Source organism: Coenobita brevimanus, chromosome 39, assembly GCF_032717465.1.
Source record: "Coenobita brevimanus isolate Jiangsu-jjx chromosome 39, ASM3271746v2, whole genome shotgun sequence".
NCBI lineage: Eukaryota > Metazoa > Arthropoda > Malacostraca > Decapoda > Coenobitidae > Coenobita > Coenobita brevimanus.
This window is the reverse complement of record NC_136992.1, coordinates 25829799-25847637: the sequence shown is the minus strand read 5'-3', so window position 1 is coordinate 25847637 and position 17839 is coordinate 25829799. Positions and strand designations below refer to the sequence as shown.

Below are 17839 nucleotides of genomic sequence, written 5' to 3'. Positions count from 1 at the left end.
GGAAAGTTTAAAAAACACTTTTGGGGAAGGGAGACGGGGAGGGATAGCCCTATATTATGTGAGGCAGACAGTTCCTGCCAAAGCACGGTGTGCTGACTGTAATAGTAGCTCCATCATTATGGTTACTAATCAGTTTAATACAAAGTAACACTATTGCTAAAACAATGACAAATTTCCCTTTTGTAATTTACTATTGAACAAAAATTTTTGCCAGCAGTCTTTGTACATATACTGTGTTGGTTATTTACCAAGTGGATCCAGTTGTGGGAATTGCAAGAAGACCCAGTAAATTTCTTTTAGCTGCCTACTGCAGTAAACCCACAGTTATCTAGTTTAATTCAGCCAAGCCCCATGCTGGATATTGCATGGTACCCCCAGTCGGCTATCCATTCAGCATTGAGCCAGATAATGTGGTGCTGTCCATCTTGACGCTCTATCGTAAAAGCTTTCCTACAATGTTATCCTTAACCCCTAAACCGCGGGGTTGTTTTGGCTCGACTTGCGTGTCCTGCTAGGATATTCGTGCTCCAACAGACTTTTTAAAAATATTTGCCAAAAATCACTTATTAGTCCTAGAATATTATAATTACATATGCATATGGCACATACCTTTAGCTTTGTCCTGGGATGTTTGTTGAGCCTTCGTCGAGTACCGTAGGACTTGTGGAGACTTCTGAAGTTGGGTAATGAAGTCTCCACTTTACACTTCGCGACATTCCGTAATATGATTACCACAGCCTGATATTATCACTAGAAACACTATTCTATGATTTTCAAATAGTTTGGAATCCATACTCCAAAAAAAAAAAAAAACACTGTGAAAGCAATGAAAATTACTGAAAATTACGAGCGCATATGACCTTCCCACTTGCACTCATTCGCCGCTGGTGTTCTGTCATTTGTTATTCATAAAAACACTCACAGTTTATATTTCTATTACTATATAACACTCATATATATATATATATATATATATATACAGTCTTTATCCGTAAGTTTCCTTCAGTAATAGTAGTTTATTGTCACTGTAGGCATTCAATTTCTCTTTCAGTAAAATATGTAGCATTCACTTTCTCATCCTGTATACTAGCGTTGAGAGTGAATCTGTCACTTTCACTTCCACTTTCATAACTCACAGTATTCATACATGCTAGAGTGAAACTTTCACTTTCATTTCTCCTAGTATATATACTCGTATTCTTATATTAATACTCATTTACGTTTCTATTTTCATTCTCTATTTTATTTACATTATTTACATTTCTATTTTATTTACACTGTGTTATGCACTGTCACTTGCAGTAACTTATAAAACTATTTTCCACTGTTCACTTATATTTACATTCATTGCTTTCACTTGCTGTTTACACATTAGTTACATATTTTTTACATTTCCTTTTGCACTGTTTTAGTCTCCAGAAAGATCGTAGTCACTGTCCATTATTTTCATTGATAAATTAGCCAGTTCACATTCCACAGCAGTCACTTAACCCTTTACCCCTTTCCACATGAGGTTTAGTAGGGGTAGAGGTCACAGGGCCCTTTGCATGGGGCTAAAAAGCGGCGGAAATGGACAGGCACGAATCTGACGTGGTTTCACATTGAAAGACGACAGTAAACTGAATGCTTTGGTGGCCTAGGGGGAGTGCAATGCTGCCAATGTCAGCGTGGTGACAGCTGCTGATATATATGCTATGAAATGATAGGCAGGAAATCTAGACAATACATAATAAATTAGGTAGTTCCAGGTGAATGTGTATATCACTTAGGCTTCTCCCTTCCTTTCTTATATATATTTTTATTACGAGAATAGATTATACGGCATATTTCAAGGGGAAATAAACAGTGAAACTTAGCGAACGAGTGCACGTGAGGTGTTGTAAGGTGATAATTAGCCAATTCCAGATGTATGGCGCTATCACTTACCTTATTTCTTTTTTATATATATTATTTGGTATAAGAATAGGGCATAAGGCTTATTTCAATGGATGAAATCAGTGGAAAATTCCAGGGAAGATTTATTTAGCGCAGCGTGGCCAGGCAGGCGTGAGGAGAGGGTAATGGAGGGGAGGTAGGGAGGGGAGTCAAGAACGGGGAGAAATGTCTAGATTGTCAACAGTGGATGGGCGTTTGGCCATGTGGAGAGGATGGAGGGTGAAAGACTGACGAAGAGAGTGTATGTGAGTGAGGTGGAGGGGGGAAGAGGGAGGGGGAGGCCGAGGATGAGATGGAGGGATGGGGTGGAGAGGTATATGAGAGAGGAGGGTGTGAGTTGGGAGCTGGGCAGTGAAATGGCGGGGGACAGGGCGACTTGGAGGTGATTTGTTTGCGGCCACCCCAAACGGGATTGAGGCGTCGGAGAAATAGATAGGTAGATAGATTGGATGGGTGTACAGATGAGATTAGGAGTGCTGAATAGTGTTGGACATTGGCAGTACTGATAGATGACATAAGCCACCACTTGAAAGCCCAGGTGAATTCAAAATAACACAGAATCACAAAAGTGACGCCCCGCGGTATGATCCCTTGCTCCCAAACGTCACAAACGTGATGCCCCGCGGTTAAGGGGTTACGTAAAAGATTGAAATTAAGCATAAAATACAATACTGTATTGATACAGTTATAGTGTGTATTTGTCATAATCATACTGTACTGAATGAGAAGACAAGTGTTGGATGCAAGAGTGTGGAGAGGGTGGGGGAATGGAGTCTCGGACCATGGCCAAGATAAAGCTGCAAAGAAAATGGTTGAAGAGACGAAGGGGAAGACAGGAGGAAACAGCTCCTGTGAGAAGAGTGGAGAAGTTGCAAGATATGAGAAAATGGCAGAGTATAACAGCATAGTGGAAGAAAGATTGGAAAGGTATGAGTTAGAGCAGATGGAAGGGGTGGAAGACGTATCTAAGATATTCACGGAAGAGATAGGCGCAGTGTGTGAGGTGGTTTGTGGAGTGAGGAGGAGATGCAAGGGTGTGCATGGGACAGCATGGTGGAATGATGAGGTGAAACGAGCTGTGGAACAAAAGAAGAAGGCACATAGTGAATGGCTAGCAAGTAGAGGTAGGGGAGAAGATAGAGAGAAGAGAGAGGTATATGTAAACAGAAGGGAGGTGAAGAGACTGGTGAAGGAGAGTAAGAAGAAAGTGGATGAAGAGTTTGGGAGGAATCTGAGTGTGAAATGGAGAGAGAGTAAGAAATTGTTTTGGATGGAGGTAAAGAAAGTAAGACAGTGTGAAAGGGGAAATAGTAGGGGAGTGAAAGATAGGAATCATAGATTGTTGGTGGAGAAGAGAGAGAAATTGAGGAGATGGAAGGAGCACTTTGAGGATTTGTTGAATGTAGAGAGTGAGAGCAGTGCAAGTATAAGTGGTTGGGGAATGGCTGGGAGAAGAAGAGATTAGAGGAGGGAGGAAGAGATCAGTACGGCGGAAGGAGTGGAAGCAATGAAGAAGATCAAGATGAGAAAGGCCTCAGGAATTGATGGAATGTGTGGTGAAATGCTGAAGCATGGGGGTGAGATTGTTGTGGAGTGGATATGGAAGTTATGTAGATTGGCTTGGGAAGAGGGAAGGGTTTCAGAAGACTGGAAATCAGGTATAATTGTTCCTTTATACAAAGGAAAAGGGGAGAGAGAAGTATGTGGTAACCAAAGGGGTATTTGCCTTCTTAGTGTGACTGGAAAAATATATGGTAGAATACTCATTGATAGGGTTAGGCATATGACAGAGGAGCTAGTTGGAGAAGAACAAGGGGGATTTAGGAAGGGAAAAGGGTGTGTAGATCAGATATTTGTTCTAAGATGTTTAGTGGAGAAGTATCTAGAGAAGGGAAGGAAAGTGTATGCTGCCTTCATGGACTTGGAGAAAGCTTTTGACAGAATAGATAGGCAAGGTATGTGGAAGGTATTAAGAATATATGGAGTGGAGGGGAAATTGTTAAGTGCTGTGAAGAGTATGTACGAAGGAGCTAGGGCTAGGTTGCGAGTGGATGGTGAACTGGGTGAGTTCTTTGATCTCAATGTGGGACTGAAACAGGGTCGTGTGATGTTTCCTGGCTGTTTAATATATACATGGATGGGGTAGTAAAGGAGGTCCAAGGTAGGGCAGTGGATGTTAGGGTGGCTCTAATGAATGAGGGTGAGATTTGGAAGATTCCGGTGTTGCTGTTTGCTGACGTTACAGTATTGTTGAGGGAAAATGAATGGGAGTTGCAAGGTTTGGTGAATGAATTCTGGATAGTGTGTAGGAAGAGGAATCTGAAAGTTAATGTACACAAGAGTAAAGTTATGGTGTTTGAGAGGAATGAAGGCACAGAGTGTACAGTGAGGTTGGATGGTGAGGATATGGAGAATGTGAGCGCATTCAAGTACTTGGGTAGTGTGATAAGTAAGGATGGAACTTTGGGGAATGAAGTGCGTGAAAGGGTACAGCAGGGAAGGAAGGTTGTTGGTTCACTGAAAACAGTGATGAGAAATAGGGAGGTGAGTATGGAAGTTAAGAAGTCACTGCATGATAGTTTTGTGATCCCTACCCAGACATATGGAAGCGAGGCGTGGACCTTGCAAGAAGGGATCAAGTCAAGAGTGAGAGCATTGGAAATGAGTTACTTGAGAGGAGCACGTGGAGTGACATGGAGGGACAGGTTGACGAATGAAGAAGTGAAGGAACGTCGTGGGGTGGATGTGGATGTGGTTGGGAAGATTAGGAGAAATACACTGAGGTGGTTTGGTCATGTGGAGAGAATGGAGAATGAAAGACTGACTAAGAGGGTGTATGTAGGTGAGGTGGAGGAAGGGAGAGGGAGGGGTAGACTGAGGATGAGGTGGAGGGATGGAGTTGAGAAGTATATGAGGGAGGGGGGAGTGAGTTGGGGGGAGGGTAGTCAAATGGTGGGTGACAGAGCAACTTGGAGGTGTTTTGTCTGCAGCCACCCTTTGTGGGATTAGGGCATCGGGCTATAGATACATATATTCTGTACTCGCATAGTGTTGGCATCGATGGAAGGTAGATACAGACAGATACGTCCTCACTATGTAGTAGTCAGAGCACAGTGGGGCTATAAGGTTAGTCACAGCACTACAGCAACGAGCGAGGGATGGGAGACGACAAGCAGAGTGACAGCACATGGGTTTATCCACTGTGTAGGTCACAAGAGCAGAGCACACAGATACATCCTCACTATACGGCGTCCACGGGAGAGACTGAGAGAGTGATGGTAGGCTTGGCTGGCTGGGTGGGCGGCTCCAGCAGCACATTGTGATTGGCTGGCGCATTGCATGATCTGCTTGTGCACTGATTGGGTTCCGTGTCTGAGCCAGAAGGCCAATTGCTTCCTGTTTCTGAGCTGGGTAATGGTTTGGGCAGGGTATTGCGATGACGGATAGTTGAGAGTTTATTGTAATTCAGATTTGCTCATACTGTGATGATGATCAAAGAATGAGAATATAAAAATGAACTGTTTAAGAAAGAAAATCAACCGTATGTAGTCTTTGGAGTGATCATTGCCACAGTGATAAATGTCTCAGACTCCCACAGATGTGTGCTTTCTTTTTGGTTTCCTGTACTTAACCCCATCCTTACATGGGATAAAGAATGAAGATGATGGCTTGCTGGCTTTGATGTCACAACTTGTAGGGTTACATGATGATAGTCATGACGTGCGAGTCTGGTGTCATTATCGTGCTCTGGCAACCTACCCCTCAATAGTGTGTCTGATTTCATGTATATGATACACGTGTGATTTGTGTATAATAATAATAATCATGTATAATATATGTATAATAATGTGATTTGCGTATAAAATGGTATGAAATAGGCAAGTTTCCAGTCAAAATTTTTTTGAAGTAAGATACTTGTATGGGTAAAAAATACGTAGAAAATAACTACGTCAACCAATTATTTCCAAAAAAAATGTGCAGAAACATGAAAAAATAATAGATAAAATAGGTGAAAAATCACATGACTCTGAAATGGCCTCTGATTGATCGTGACGTCACTACTCACAATGAGGCGACATAGTCGACTTTGTTTATGTTTAGCCTGCATACATTGTGCTTATTTCTGACCTCCAAGAATGCCCAGTGACAAGAGGAATAATTGCTAGTGTTTCATTCCAATGTGTAAGTGTTCTGACAAAAGCACACCAGGGAAATTATTCCTCTGTTTACCAGCCAATAACGATAAACAAAAGCAGTGGTGGCTGCCTGCTCGTCGTAAGTTCCCAGTGCTGGAATGCAGTCTTTACTGTTGTGAAAATATTATAATCTTCACCATATACGTTCGTATATACCTAATTATCAGAAATTCCGTCAAAAAACTATGATTACAACAACTAAAATAGAATATTAGGATTCAGAGCGAAAACATGCTATGGTTAGATGGTATTTCTACTTTAGAATGCCAGCACGCCTTGACAGGCTTTTATTTTGCGCAAATACTGATTTAAAGTGCAAATAAATGCATTTGTATGTTAAACTAATATTTATACAAAGCAGAAGTCTGCCAAGGCAAGCTGCTGTGCCAAAGGAGAAACACTTCCACTAATTTTAGCACATTTTTGCTGTGAATCTGGATTTCTAAAAAAGTAATATTAAATACAAAAATCTGACTGGATTTCAGCTAATTAGGTGGGTATGAACCTATATGGTGATAAAATCTATAACACTTACAATTAAAAGTGCCGATTCGGTGTTGATTCGGTAAATGACAACCAATTCGGTATTTTATCACACTCTTCAGAAGGTACTTTACAATCAAGTTCAGAGTCACCACTGAAATTGTTTTTCAGAAAACTTATAATAAAGAGGCCAAATATTAAATATCCATGAGCATAATACCATTATAAACTCAAACGACTGATATTGTATGCCTTACATTAAACACTTTCCATCTCGTGTACGAGCACCGCTCGGGAATGGTGTAGCTGTAAGCTACTTCTGATTGATTTCATCACAGTTTACTTACCTAACAGGTACCATCCATTTACATCATGGAAAGTATTCCTTCACAACATACCTAAAGTGGGTAGTTTGGATCTAGTGGCCATGTAGGTACAACTGTTATCTCTGTTACTGGTAAAGTATTGTGTGATGGATTGGAGCGTTGTCTGCAGTATGAATGCTGACATCATCACCAACATGGCAGCTGCTTCCCTCAAGCTGCAAAGAATTAAAGTTATCACGTCTTGATCAGTGCAAATGATAAATTAAAAGATACATATACTGTAAGCTTCTAAGTACGTGGCAGAGTGCACTGGCCATGTTTACCCAGAACCGGCAACACGTCTATTGGAAGCACTGTTGACTGGTAGATTGCCTGGGTACAATAATGACACCTTCAGACTCATGTGCTACGACCATAGCATTTCCAAGAAGATTAGTCATGGGAATTGGCAATGAGTGACTAGCGCTTAATATAAGAAACTTAATGGCTCTTCCTAATCATAAGTAAATTTGAAACCTAGCAGTGTTTTGCTAATTGCATATGAAACTTTGACAACACATTGTCAAATTCCAAGTAAAACTTAGTGGCACTTTGTCACTTGCTAATGAAAACTTAGCAGTGCTCATTCCACCATTGGTCCTATCCCACTTTAACTTGCTGAACACTCTTCAAGGCCTTTTACTTTCACACTTAAAATCAGAGTATTAGTTGGTTGAAATATGACAGTACGGTATATAGAAACACATGACAGAGTTTTAGCACCCAGTTTCTAGATTGATAGTCATCACAATGACAGGTGTATGTGAAGTGCATCTGTTCGTAGAAAAAAAGGTTTTCTAATTATGGTTCGTCTTTTGAGGTGAAGCCAGAAGTACAACGACTTGAGAAATGTGTTAATGATTGTGTGTTCATTTCACTGGACATACTGTTGATAGGCCCTCACTTTCTAACCTCATCCCATGTTTCTGGATCCTACTTCACCCTATACATGACTCATGCAGTGTTGTAATCTAGTTTTTATTTATTTATGTTTATTTATTTTTTTTCTTTTCCAGTGATAAGAATCCCATGCATTTTGGTGCTATTGTGTGTTGCATGGGTGTCCGGTACAAGAACTACTGCTCTAATATTTGTCGCACGTTCATGGTCAACCCGCCGGAGAGGATGCAGAAAGAATATGAAATTCTATTGGACCTCTTTGATGTCTTGATCAGTAAGCTAAAGGTAAGTACTTTTTGTTGTTGATCAGTCCTGGTCCTTGTGGCTGAGTAGACTCATCAACCTCAGGCAGGCAACTGCCTGTGCAGGGTCATCCCTTGCAGTGAACCAATGTTCCCTTGTGGTTGACAATGCCTTGTCACAGTGAGATGCAGGGAAAGTGGAAATTTGGCTCCTGGTTCGATGCTTCATTTGTGTTTCCCCACCTGATTAGCAGGGACACCATAGAAGGCTCCACATCACCCCATTATTTGGTTATATGGTTACAGCCAGGGTTGTGAATGGTTCCTGGGTTACAAGGAATCATTAGGTTATCACTCAGTGCAGAGCCACCTGAAGTGGAAAGAAGAGTAAGTAAAAGAGACAGGATGGAAAAGGGGAATTAGGAAGAAAGAAGGACAGACAGAAAAATAAAGGTAAAGATGAAGAAAAAGGCAGCACTACTTCAAGTGAGTAGACGATGGTCACCATCACCTACCACCAGCAGTGATAGGGTAAAAGGCAATATATACAGTAAAATCTCAAATTTCGATGGACATATGTACCAAAAAACCGCATCTAAATTCAAAACATCAAAATTTAAACTGAACTTCTTATGGGAAAAATCAATTTGGGTCCAGGACCTGCAAAATTCACTATGTAAAATCATGATTTTTTGCCCACACTCCCTGTAAACTTTATGACCTATAAATGTGGTTAAGTAACTGTAGTTCTGCACTGTATTGCCATACTGTACTATAGTGCAGAATACAGCAAAATTTGTTACAGTTTGTCTGTATCCTGTCACAGTTTTTATTACAGTAGTTACAGCACACTGTACAGTACAGTACTAACCTTAGGTTATGGAATATTATCACCTGGCTGGCTGGGGTTGGTGGTGTGTGGCAGAGGTGGACCACTTAGTTGAAGTAGCCTCCTCTGTGGAGGTATCCAACTCAAATTCCTCAAAATGAAAATCATCCTTGAGTATCTGGACATCTGCAGTGTCAACATCTTCCTCCTCACCCTCTTGGATGGTTATATCTTGCAACACCCTAGTAATTGGCCTGAAGAAGGTGATGATCTTTGACTGTTTCTGCTTATGAAGCCCATGACATCATCGCAATACACGATTTTGCGTCAAAAAGTGAGGTAGGCAGACCACGTCAAAATGCATCTAAATTCGAATCATCGAATTCTAAAGTCGAAATTTGAAATTTTACTGTATATATATATATATATATATATATATATATATATATATATATATCACTTCCCATTCACAAAGAATATCTCCCAAGCTGAATAAGATGGTCTGATGGTAGCTAGAACAAAATTAAAAGAGAAAGCTTGGGACTGAGTAGTAGTTAAGTGGTTGTGGCAATGTATGATGGTGCTTGTACTTGGTGAGAGTGAATGGAAGTTTGAGTGATGAGTTTTCTGTGAATGTTGGCATGCATCAGGGCTCAGTTTTACACTCCCTGTTGTTTATCATGGTGCTTGAAGCTCTCTCGTGTGATGTCAGAGGTGGACTTCCATGGAAGATGTTGTATACTGATGACTTGATGTTGATCACAGAGAATGAGAGGGTGGCGGAAGAGATTTAGGAAGTGCAAAGATGGAATGGGTTGCATAAGTTTGAGAGTAAATGCAATAAAGCAAAAGTGATGGTATCTAGGGCTTGTGGTGGTACTGTCAGACCAGAAGAAGTGTAACCATTTGCAGTATGTCACAAGTGTGTAGGAAGTAATGCAATCTTGTGCAGTGCTTATAATAAGTGGTTGCAGAATAAATGTGTGGTATCGGGGATAAGCAGCGAAATAGTGCTGATTTCATGTGTGCAGGTTGTAGGGGAGAGCATGCAGGATAGAGGGATGGGAAAAGATTGACAGTGCTAGAGAGTCTCTTTAGTGTTTGGAGGAATTTTGTTATTTCATGGATATATTATGTGCTGGAGATGGGGCTGGAGCTAGCTTTGCAACTAGGGTAAGGAGTGGTTGGAAGAAGTTCAGGGAGATGTTGTATCTCCTGATATTGAGAGGGCTAGCCCTCCTTGCTGAGGGGCCATTGTATGTAGCATGCGTTAGGAGTATAATGCTGTACAGTATTGAAACCTGATCACTAAAGGAAGAGGATATGTGTAGGCTTAAATGTGCAGAAATGGTAATGATTTGAGGGATTTGTAGTGCATCCTTGAATGAGAAGCTTAGAGGGATTACAGTTTGGGGTAAGAATAATCTTGTTTTTAATGCATCAAAGACTCAGTTTTTACACCTATCAACCTGTCAAAATCTTCCACAGGAGTACCCACTAATGCTTAATAATATCCAGCTCATACCTGCATCTTCCTTGAAAATGCTTGGGGTTTCATTCACTCAGGACTTAACTTGGAAAGATCATATTGCATCTTTTGTAAAATCTGCTTCCAGGAAATTAGGTGTGCTAAGCTGACTCCATGCCATCTTTACCTTTGCACAGTTGTTGACTTTATACACGGGTTTTATTCACCCCTATGTATAGTACAACTCTCATGTGGGGAGGCACCCCACATACAGCTCTTCTCAATAGGGTGGAGTCAAAGGCTTTTCGTCTCATCAACTCTCCTCTTACTGGCTCCCTTCAACCTCTGTCTCTTTGCTGCACTGTTCCCTTTTTACCTCTTTTCTGTCCCTACTTCAATGGTCACTGCTTCTCTGAACTGTCTGCTTGCATCCCTCCACCTGTACGACAGGTGCGTAGCACCCGTCTAGCAACAAACTCTCATCCCTTATCTGTCCAACTCTCTAATGCAAGAGTTAAACATTACTCCCAATCCTTCATTTATGCAACAGTCAACTCAGGAACTGTCTCCCTCTGTATTTCCTGCTAGCTATGATCTCCAGTCTTTCAAACGCAGTATGTCCAGGCATCTTGAAATTAACGGATCTTGAATTTGGCTCTCTTTTTTTATTGTTTTTGTTTTTTCTTGGAAGGAACTGTTTTGTGGGCTTAGCCTTTGGTTCCTTCTTCCTCGCATTAAAAAAGAGAAAAGAAATGAGAGGAAGAATGTGTTGTGATGAGAAGGAGTACTTTGGATTGTTTGGTTATGGGGAGAGGATGGAGGATGGCTGTTGAATGTGCAGGGTGAGAGGTGTAAATGTTGAGGGTATGGTTGCAAAGTCATAGGGTGTGACCTCAGATAAGGGACTGAAAAGAGATGCAGCTAGAGATAGGTCAGTGTGGAGAACTGCCATAAAGTGACCAGGGCTGATGCATACAAACATGTTGGAGCCTTTATGAATGAAACAAAGCATTACTGGATTGAAGGATCAGTGATATATAATTTTTTTTTTGCAGGATGGTGTTAAACTGTGTGACGTGTATGATGAAGTTGTCAAGGCCTTGAAGGAGAAGAAACCCGATCTTGTTGACAAGCTAACAAAGGCCTTTGGGTGAGTGTAGTTTTGATTTATGCTGTTGGAGTGCTGCTCTTGGGTGTCTGCCCTTTCCTTTCTTCCTTCCATCCTCTTCTGTCTTTATTTTCTTCATTCTTTCTTCTTCTTTCTACCCACGGGTAACCTTACACTCCCTCTTGTGTCTTTCTTTCCTTCATTCTTTCCTCATCCATCTGCCCTTGGGTGACTCAACACTGAGTGACAAGCCAAATGGTTTCCTGTACACCAGGAAATCATTTACTATGCTGGGTGGTAACCATACAAGTGGTAGGTGGGGGCACTCACCATTCACTGACTTGATGTAGTGCTGCTTTGGGTGTCTGCCCTTTCCTCTCCTCTTTCCTTCTTCTGTCATTCTTTCATTCTTTCCCCTTTCTTCTGCCTAAGGGTGACTACACTCCCACTTCTGTCTTTCTGTCCTTCATTCTTTCCTCTTCCTTCTACCTGTGGGTGACAGTACACTGAGTGACAAGCCAAGTGGTTTCCTGTACACCAGGAAACCATTTACTAGGCTGGGTGGTAACTCTATAACCAAATTATGGCGCCTGGTGGTTTAGTGGGTAATTAAGGTGCCTCAATCGAATTGAGCCTGTGCAGCTTTATATCCAAGGGATGGTTGGGGTTTATTGCTTATGTAATGCCACTCAGGAATGAGTGAGGCTGGTCACTCTCATCTTAAATGTCAGGACCAACTTGCCTGGCCCCGGGCTTCTATGCTTCTCATAGGGTAACACTGGACTAGATGATGGATGGGTGGAAAACTAAGGACTGTATTTTAAGCAGTATTGCAAGCATTGCAGTTCCTGTTTAATAGCACCTTCTTTTTGTTATTGTTATTATTCAGTCATTCATTCATCCATCATCTAATCCATTGTTGCCTCATGAGATGCATAGGTGCCCGGGGTTAGGCAAGTTGGTCCTGACATTTAAGACAAGAGTGACCAGCCTCACTCATCCCTGAGTGGCATTACGTGAGCAGTAAACCCCAACCATCCCTTGGATGCAAACCTGCACAGGCTCAATCTGATTGGAGCCCCTTAATTGCCCACTAAACTATCAGGTGCCATAATTTGGTCATATGGTTACCACCCAGCATACTAAATGGTTTCCTGGTGTACTGTAAACCATTTGGTTTGTCACACAATGTAGAGTCATCTGTAGAAAGAAGGAAGAGGAAAGAATGAAGGAAGGATAGCCAGAAGGGGAAGGATGGAAAAAAGGAAGGAAGAGAGGAAATGGCAGGCACCAAAGAACAGAACTACATCAAGTGATTGAATGGTGAGCGCCCTCACCAACCACTCTAATAATAATAATAATAATAATAATAATAATAATAATAATAAAAGGGTGTGGAAGCTGCAGTTAGGAGAAAAGAAGGCTTTTCTGGGAGTGGAGTAAGGGTGGTAGCAGAGAGGAATACTTGGCTGCCAAGCATAGGGCTAGAAAACAGGTGTACAGGGCAAAATCTGAATCTGAGCGGCTTTTTCTTGATAACCTTAATAGTGGGGAAAGGAAGAATGTGATATTCAAGGTGGCAAATCAGATGAAGAGGGAGAACAGTCCAATTGGATTGAGCCTTTGCAGGTTTATATCCAAGGGGTGGTTGGGGTTTATTGCTCACAGAATGCCGCTCAAGGATGAATGAGGTTTGTCACTCTCATCTTAAATGACAGGACCAATTTGCGTAGCCCCGGGATCCTATGTTCCTCATGGGGCAACATTGGATTGGATGATGGATTATTATTATTATTATTATTATTAATATAATGGCGACCATCATCCACTCACTTGATGTAGTGCTGCCTACTTCTTCCTTAGCCTTTATCATTCTTTTTCTGTTCCTGCCCCCCTCTCTTCCCATTTCTCCCATCTTTCCTGTCACTTATTATTGCTTTTCTTTCCTTTACAGGTGGTTTTACATTGAGTGACAAGCCAAATGGTTTCTTGTAAGCCAAGAAACTATTTACAGCGCTGGGTGATAACCATATGACCAAACCATACGTGCTTCCTATGTGTCAGCAAGTGGGTTGGTGGAGGGTTTGTGCCCCTCCCCATAAAACAATTAACTCAAAGTCAAATGGCCACCCCTTACGGGATTATGGCGTCTGGCAATAGATAGATCATCCACTCACTTGATGTAGTGCTGCCTACTTCTTCCTTAGTCTTTATCATTCTTTTTCTGTGCCTACCCTCCTCTCTTCCTACAGGGTGACCCAGAAAAACCTCCCACATTTCAAAGGTAAATAAAAAAAAAATAGTTAAAGATAATCAAAATATTATTTGCACACATGAAGCTTCATTCAAAACAGTTTTTTTTCATCATGTTTTAAAGATGACATCCTCCAAATGGTGGCCATCATTGTCTGTACACGCTTGGAGGTGATTTCTAAAGACTGCCATGGCTCGACAGGTCATGTTGGGTGGAACAGCGGCTATCTCCTGCTGAATAGCAACCTTAAGGGCTTCAAGAGTTTGAGGTCAGTGATTTTTCAGAGCCACTCAAATGAAAATGAGCTTCATCACTGCACAAGAGAACAGCATCTTCCGGAACACGTTGCAGAATGTTCTCACATAACTCCCTGTGGCTTATCCAGTCCCTCGCATTGAGTTCTTGCACAACCATCATTTTGTATGGATGGAAGTGAAGGTCTTTGTGTAAGATTCTCCTTGCAGTTCCCAGGATATTCCAACGGCTAAAGTATGCTTCCGCGCAGAACGTCTCAGAGACTGCACTACAGATCGCCTCAATGCTTCAATATTCTCAGGCATACGAGCGCTCCTAGGTTGATCAGGTGATTTTCTTTTTAAAGCTGAGCCTGTTGCCCTGAAATTCTCAACCCACTGCAAGGTGACTTTCCGATCTGGAAAGTTTTGGTTCCGTGGAATACTGAAACGTCTTCAAAAGGCCCTCTGCGCGGCGACCACGGAACGTTTGTTTGTGAAGAACGCTTCGACAGCGAATGCACGGTGTGCTCCCAACCACGCCATGTTGGCGGCTGAGGACAGTTGGGATTGGTCTACCAACAGACCCTAGCCCCACCCTTCCTGCCTCACTACTGCCAGTGCTACAACCTTTCAAAATGTGGGAGTTTTTTTTTTTTTTTTTTTTTTTTTTTTTTGGGGGGGGGGGGGGAGTCACCCTGTATTTGTCCCATCTTCCCTGTCACTTCTTATTGCTTTTTTTTTTTCCTTTACAGGTCGCTTTACATTGAGTGACAAGCCAAACGGTCTCCCGTTAGCCATGAAACCATTTACAACGCCGGGTGGTAACCACATAACCAAACCATACGTGCTCCTTACGTGTCAACAAGTGGGTTGGTGGAAGGTTAGTGCCCCTCCCCGTAAAACAAATAACTCAAAGTCAAATGGCCACCCCTAATGGGATTATGGAGTCTGGCAATAGATAGATAGATAGATTATTATTATTATTATTATTATTATTATTATTATTTTATTTATTCATCCAGACCTCCTTTCCCACCTAGGGCAGGGTGAGGAGTAGCAATGTCCAGACAGCCCAAGTTTGCCCAATCCAATAGGCCATGCTTCCATTCACTCACCATTCAGGCCCCCGGAATCCTGGCCTTGTCGGATACGCCAAAAACATTCACCACGCTCTGTAGCTTCACATAAACGTATCCGATTGAGTCTGTTATTATTATTATTCTATCTGTCTATTGCCAGATGCCATAATCCCGTAAGGGGTGGCCATTAGACTTTGAGTTATTTGTTTTACGGGAAGGGGCATTAACCCTTCACCAACCCACTTGTTGACACGTAGGGAGCACGTATGGTTTGGTTATATGGTTACCACCCAGCGTTGTAAATGGTTTCTTGGCTTACAGGAAACCATTTGGCTTGTCACTCAATGTAAAGCCACCTGTAAAGGAAAGAAAAGCAATTAGAAGTGACAGGAAAGATGGGAGAAATAGGAAGAGAGGAGGGCAGGCACAGAAAAAGAATGATAGAGGCTAAGGAAGAAGTAGGCAGCACTACATCAAGTGAGTGGATGATGGTTGCTGCCACCTACCACTAATTATTGTTATTATTATTATTATTATTATTATTATGAGGGAAGGTCAAAAATTATCCGCACTCTTGTTTCTGTAATTTATTAAAACAAAATCAGGGGTTGAATAATTACATCATTTTTCTACATAGTCTCCTTGCTATTCGATGCATTTCTTCCTGTGGTCCATAAGCTTGCTTATTGCATCGGAGAAGAAGGTTTTCACCTGGTCGTGCAGCCATTTATGCACCACTTCCTGCACTTCTTTGGTCGTAGCAAATCAACGACCTCGTAAAGCTTCTTTAAGCAGTCCGAAGAGGTGATAGTCGAAGGGGCGAGATCCGGATGGTATGCAGAGTGTTCCAGCACCTCGAAACTCATTTTTTCAATGGTTTCAACGGTGTGGGCGGCCATATGTGGGCGTGCATTGTCGTGCAACAACAACACTTGCTTTGACAATAGGCCTTGGCGTTTGGTGCAAATTGCTGGTTTCAGTTTGTTGGCCAGCATTTCACTGTAGCTTACACTGGTGACTGTAGACCAGTCTTCCAGGTATGTTCCAGTATAGGCCCTTTTGAGTCTCCAAAAATGGTTAGCATCACTTTTCCTGTGGAAGGTTGTGCCTTGAATTTATTCGTCGATGGCGATCCCAGGTGTTTCCACTCCATACTCTGCCTTTTGGATTCTGGCTCAAAGTGATGGACCCAGGTCTCATCTCCTGTGACTATTCTTTCCAAAAAAGCTTAGCCTTCATTGTTGTAGCGGTCGAGTAAGCGTGGACAGATCTCCACACAATTGCACTTATGCACTTCAGTAAGCTCTCTTGGCACCCATCTCGCACGGACTTTATGGATGCGAAGCTTGTCATGGATGATTTTGTATGCAGAACCATGACTAATGTGCAGAGAACATTCCACCTCATTGACGGTCACTCGTCAGTTCACCAGAATCATCTTTCGCACTTGTTGAATCTTCATGTCAGTGATGGAGGTTGATGGGCGTCCTTCTCCCTCTACCTGCTTCACGCTTGTCCTGCCATTTTTGAACTTCTCGATCCATTCACACACCCTTCTACGCAGTAGAGCGCTGTCCCCGTATTGCGCTGAAAGCCTGCGGTGAATTTCAGCCCCTGACACACCTTCAGACCAGAGGAATCGAATCACTGCCAGCGGAGTTGCCATGTTGACTCTGTAACACAAAAAAGAAAAATGGAGCGATTAACATCAAACCTCGGTTATGTAACCACAAGAGTACCACCTTTTAGCATGTGAGTGCTGAAGGCTGTGCGGCCAGCCTAAAGGAACTTATGGCGAAAGTGCAGAAAATTTTTGACTTTGCCATGTGTTATAAAGTAAGAGAGATATCAGAAGTCCTAGCAAGTGATGAACAGGGTGGCTTTAGGAGTGGCAGAGGATGTGTGGATCAAGTATTTGCAGCGAGACAGATAGCAGAGAAGGCTTGTGAGAAGGACCATAAGGTGTTTATGGCATTCATGGATCTGGAAAAAGCATACGACAAAGTAGACAGAGAGGGATTGTGGAAAGTTTTGCGCATGTATGGTGTAGATGGTAAGCTGCTAGGTGCTGTCAAGAGTTTTTATGATGGTAACGAAGCATGTGTAAGGGTTAGTGGGCATCTAAGTGAATGGTTCATGATCGGTATGGGCGTGTGACAAGGTTGTGTGATGTCCCCGTGGCTGTTCAATATATATATATATTGATGGGGTGATGAGAGAAGTAAAAACACGAGTATTGGAGAGAGGGATGACGTTTGTAATGAATGGTGATAGATGGAATATCTCAAATTTGTTGTATGCTGATGATGCAGTACTGCTTGCAAGAACAGGACAGGAACTTGGTAGTCTAGTGCAGATTTTTGCAGACGTCTGTGAGCGTCGTGCCTTGAGAGTAAATGTAGAGAAGAGTAAAATGATGGTTATTGAGAGAGAAGGTGACTCCCAGTGTGATGTCACAGTGAATGGAGAGAGACGAATTGGTGAGAGAGATCAAATACTTGGGTACAGTGATAGAAAAGAGAGGAAAATGTGCAAAAGAAGTTGAAAGTAGAGTGACTTAAGGAAGAAAAGTAGCTGGTGCAATGAAGGCCTTCATTAGAAACAGAGGCTTGAGTGTTGCAGCTGCACAAGGCTTACTTGAGGGGGTGTTAGTGCCAACTTTAATGTATGGATGTGAGCCTGTGGTGTGGCATGAAAATGAAAAGTCAAGAGTAAGAGCAGTGGAGAGGGGACTGCTGAGGAAT

General features: G+C 42.1%; 1 protein-coding gene across 1 annotated transcript in view; it reads left to right on the top strand.

The window, feature by feature from the left end:
• Positions 1-17839, top strand: part of dre4 (SPT16 homolog, facilitates chromatin remodeling subunit dre4) — a 249825-nt gene that overhangs the window by 74190 nt on the left and 157796 nt on the right. The window contains exons 7-8 of the mRNA XM_080270162.1: positions 7996-8164; positions 11474-11568. Coding sequence (XP_080126288.1) covers positions 7996-8164; positions 11474-11568 — 264 coding nt within the window. The remainder of the gene's footprint in view (positions 1-7995; positions 8165-11473; positions 11569-17839) is intronic.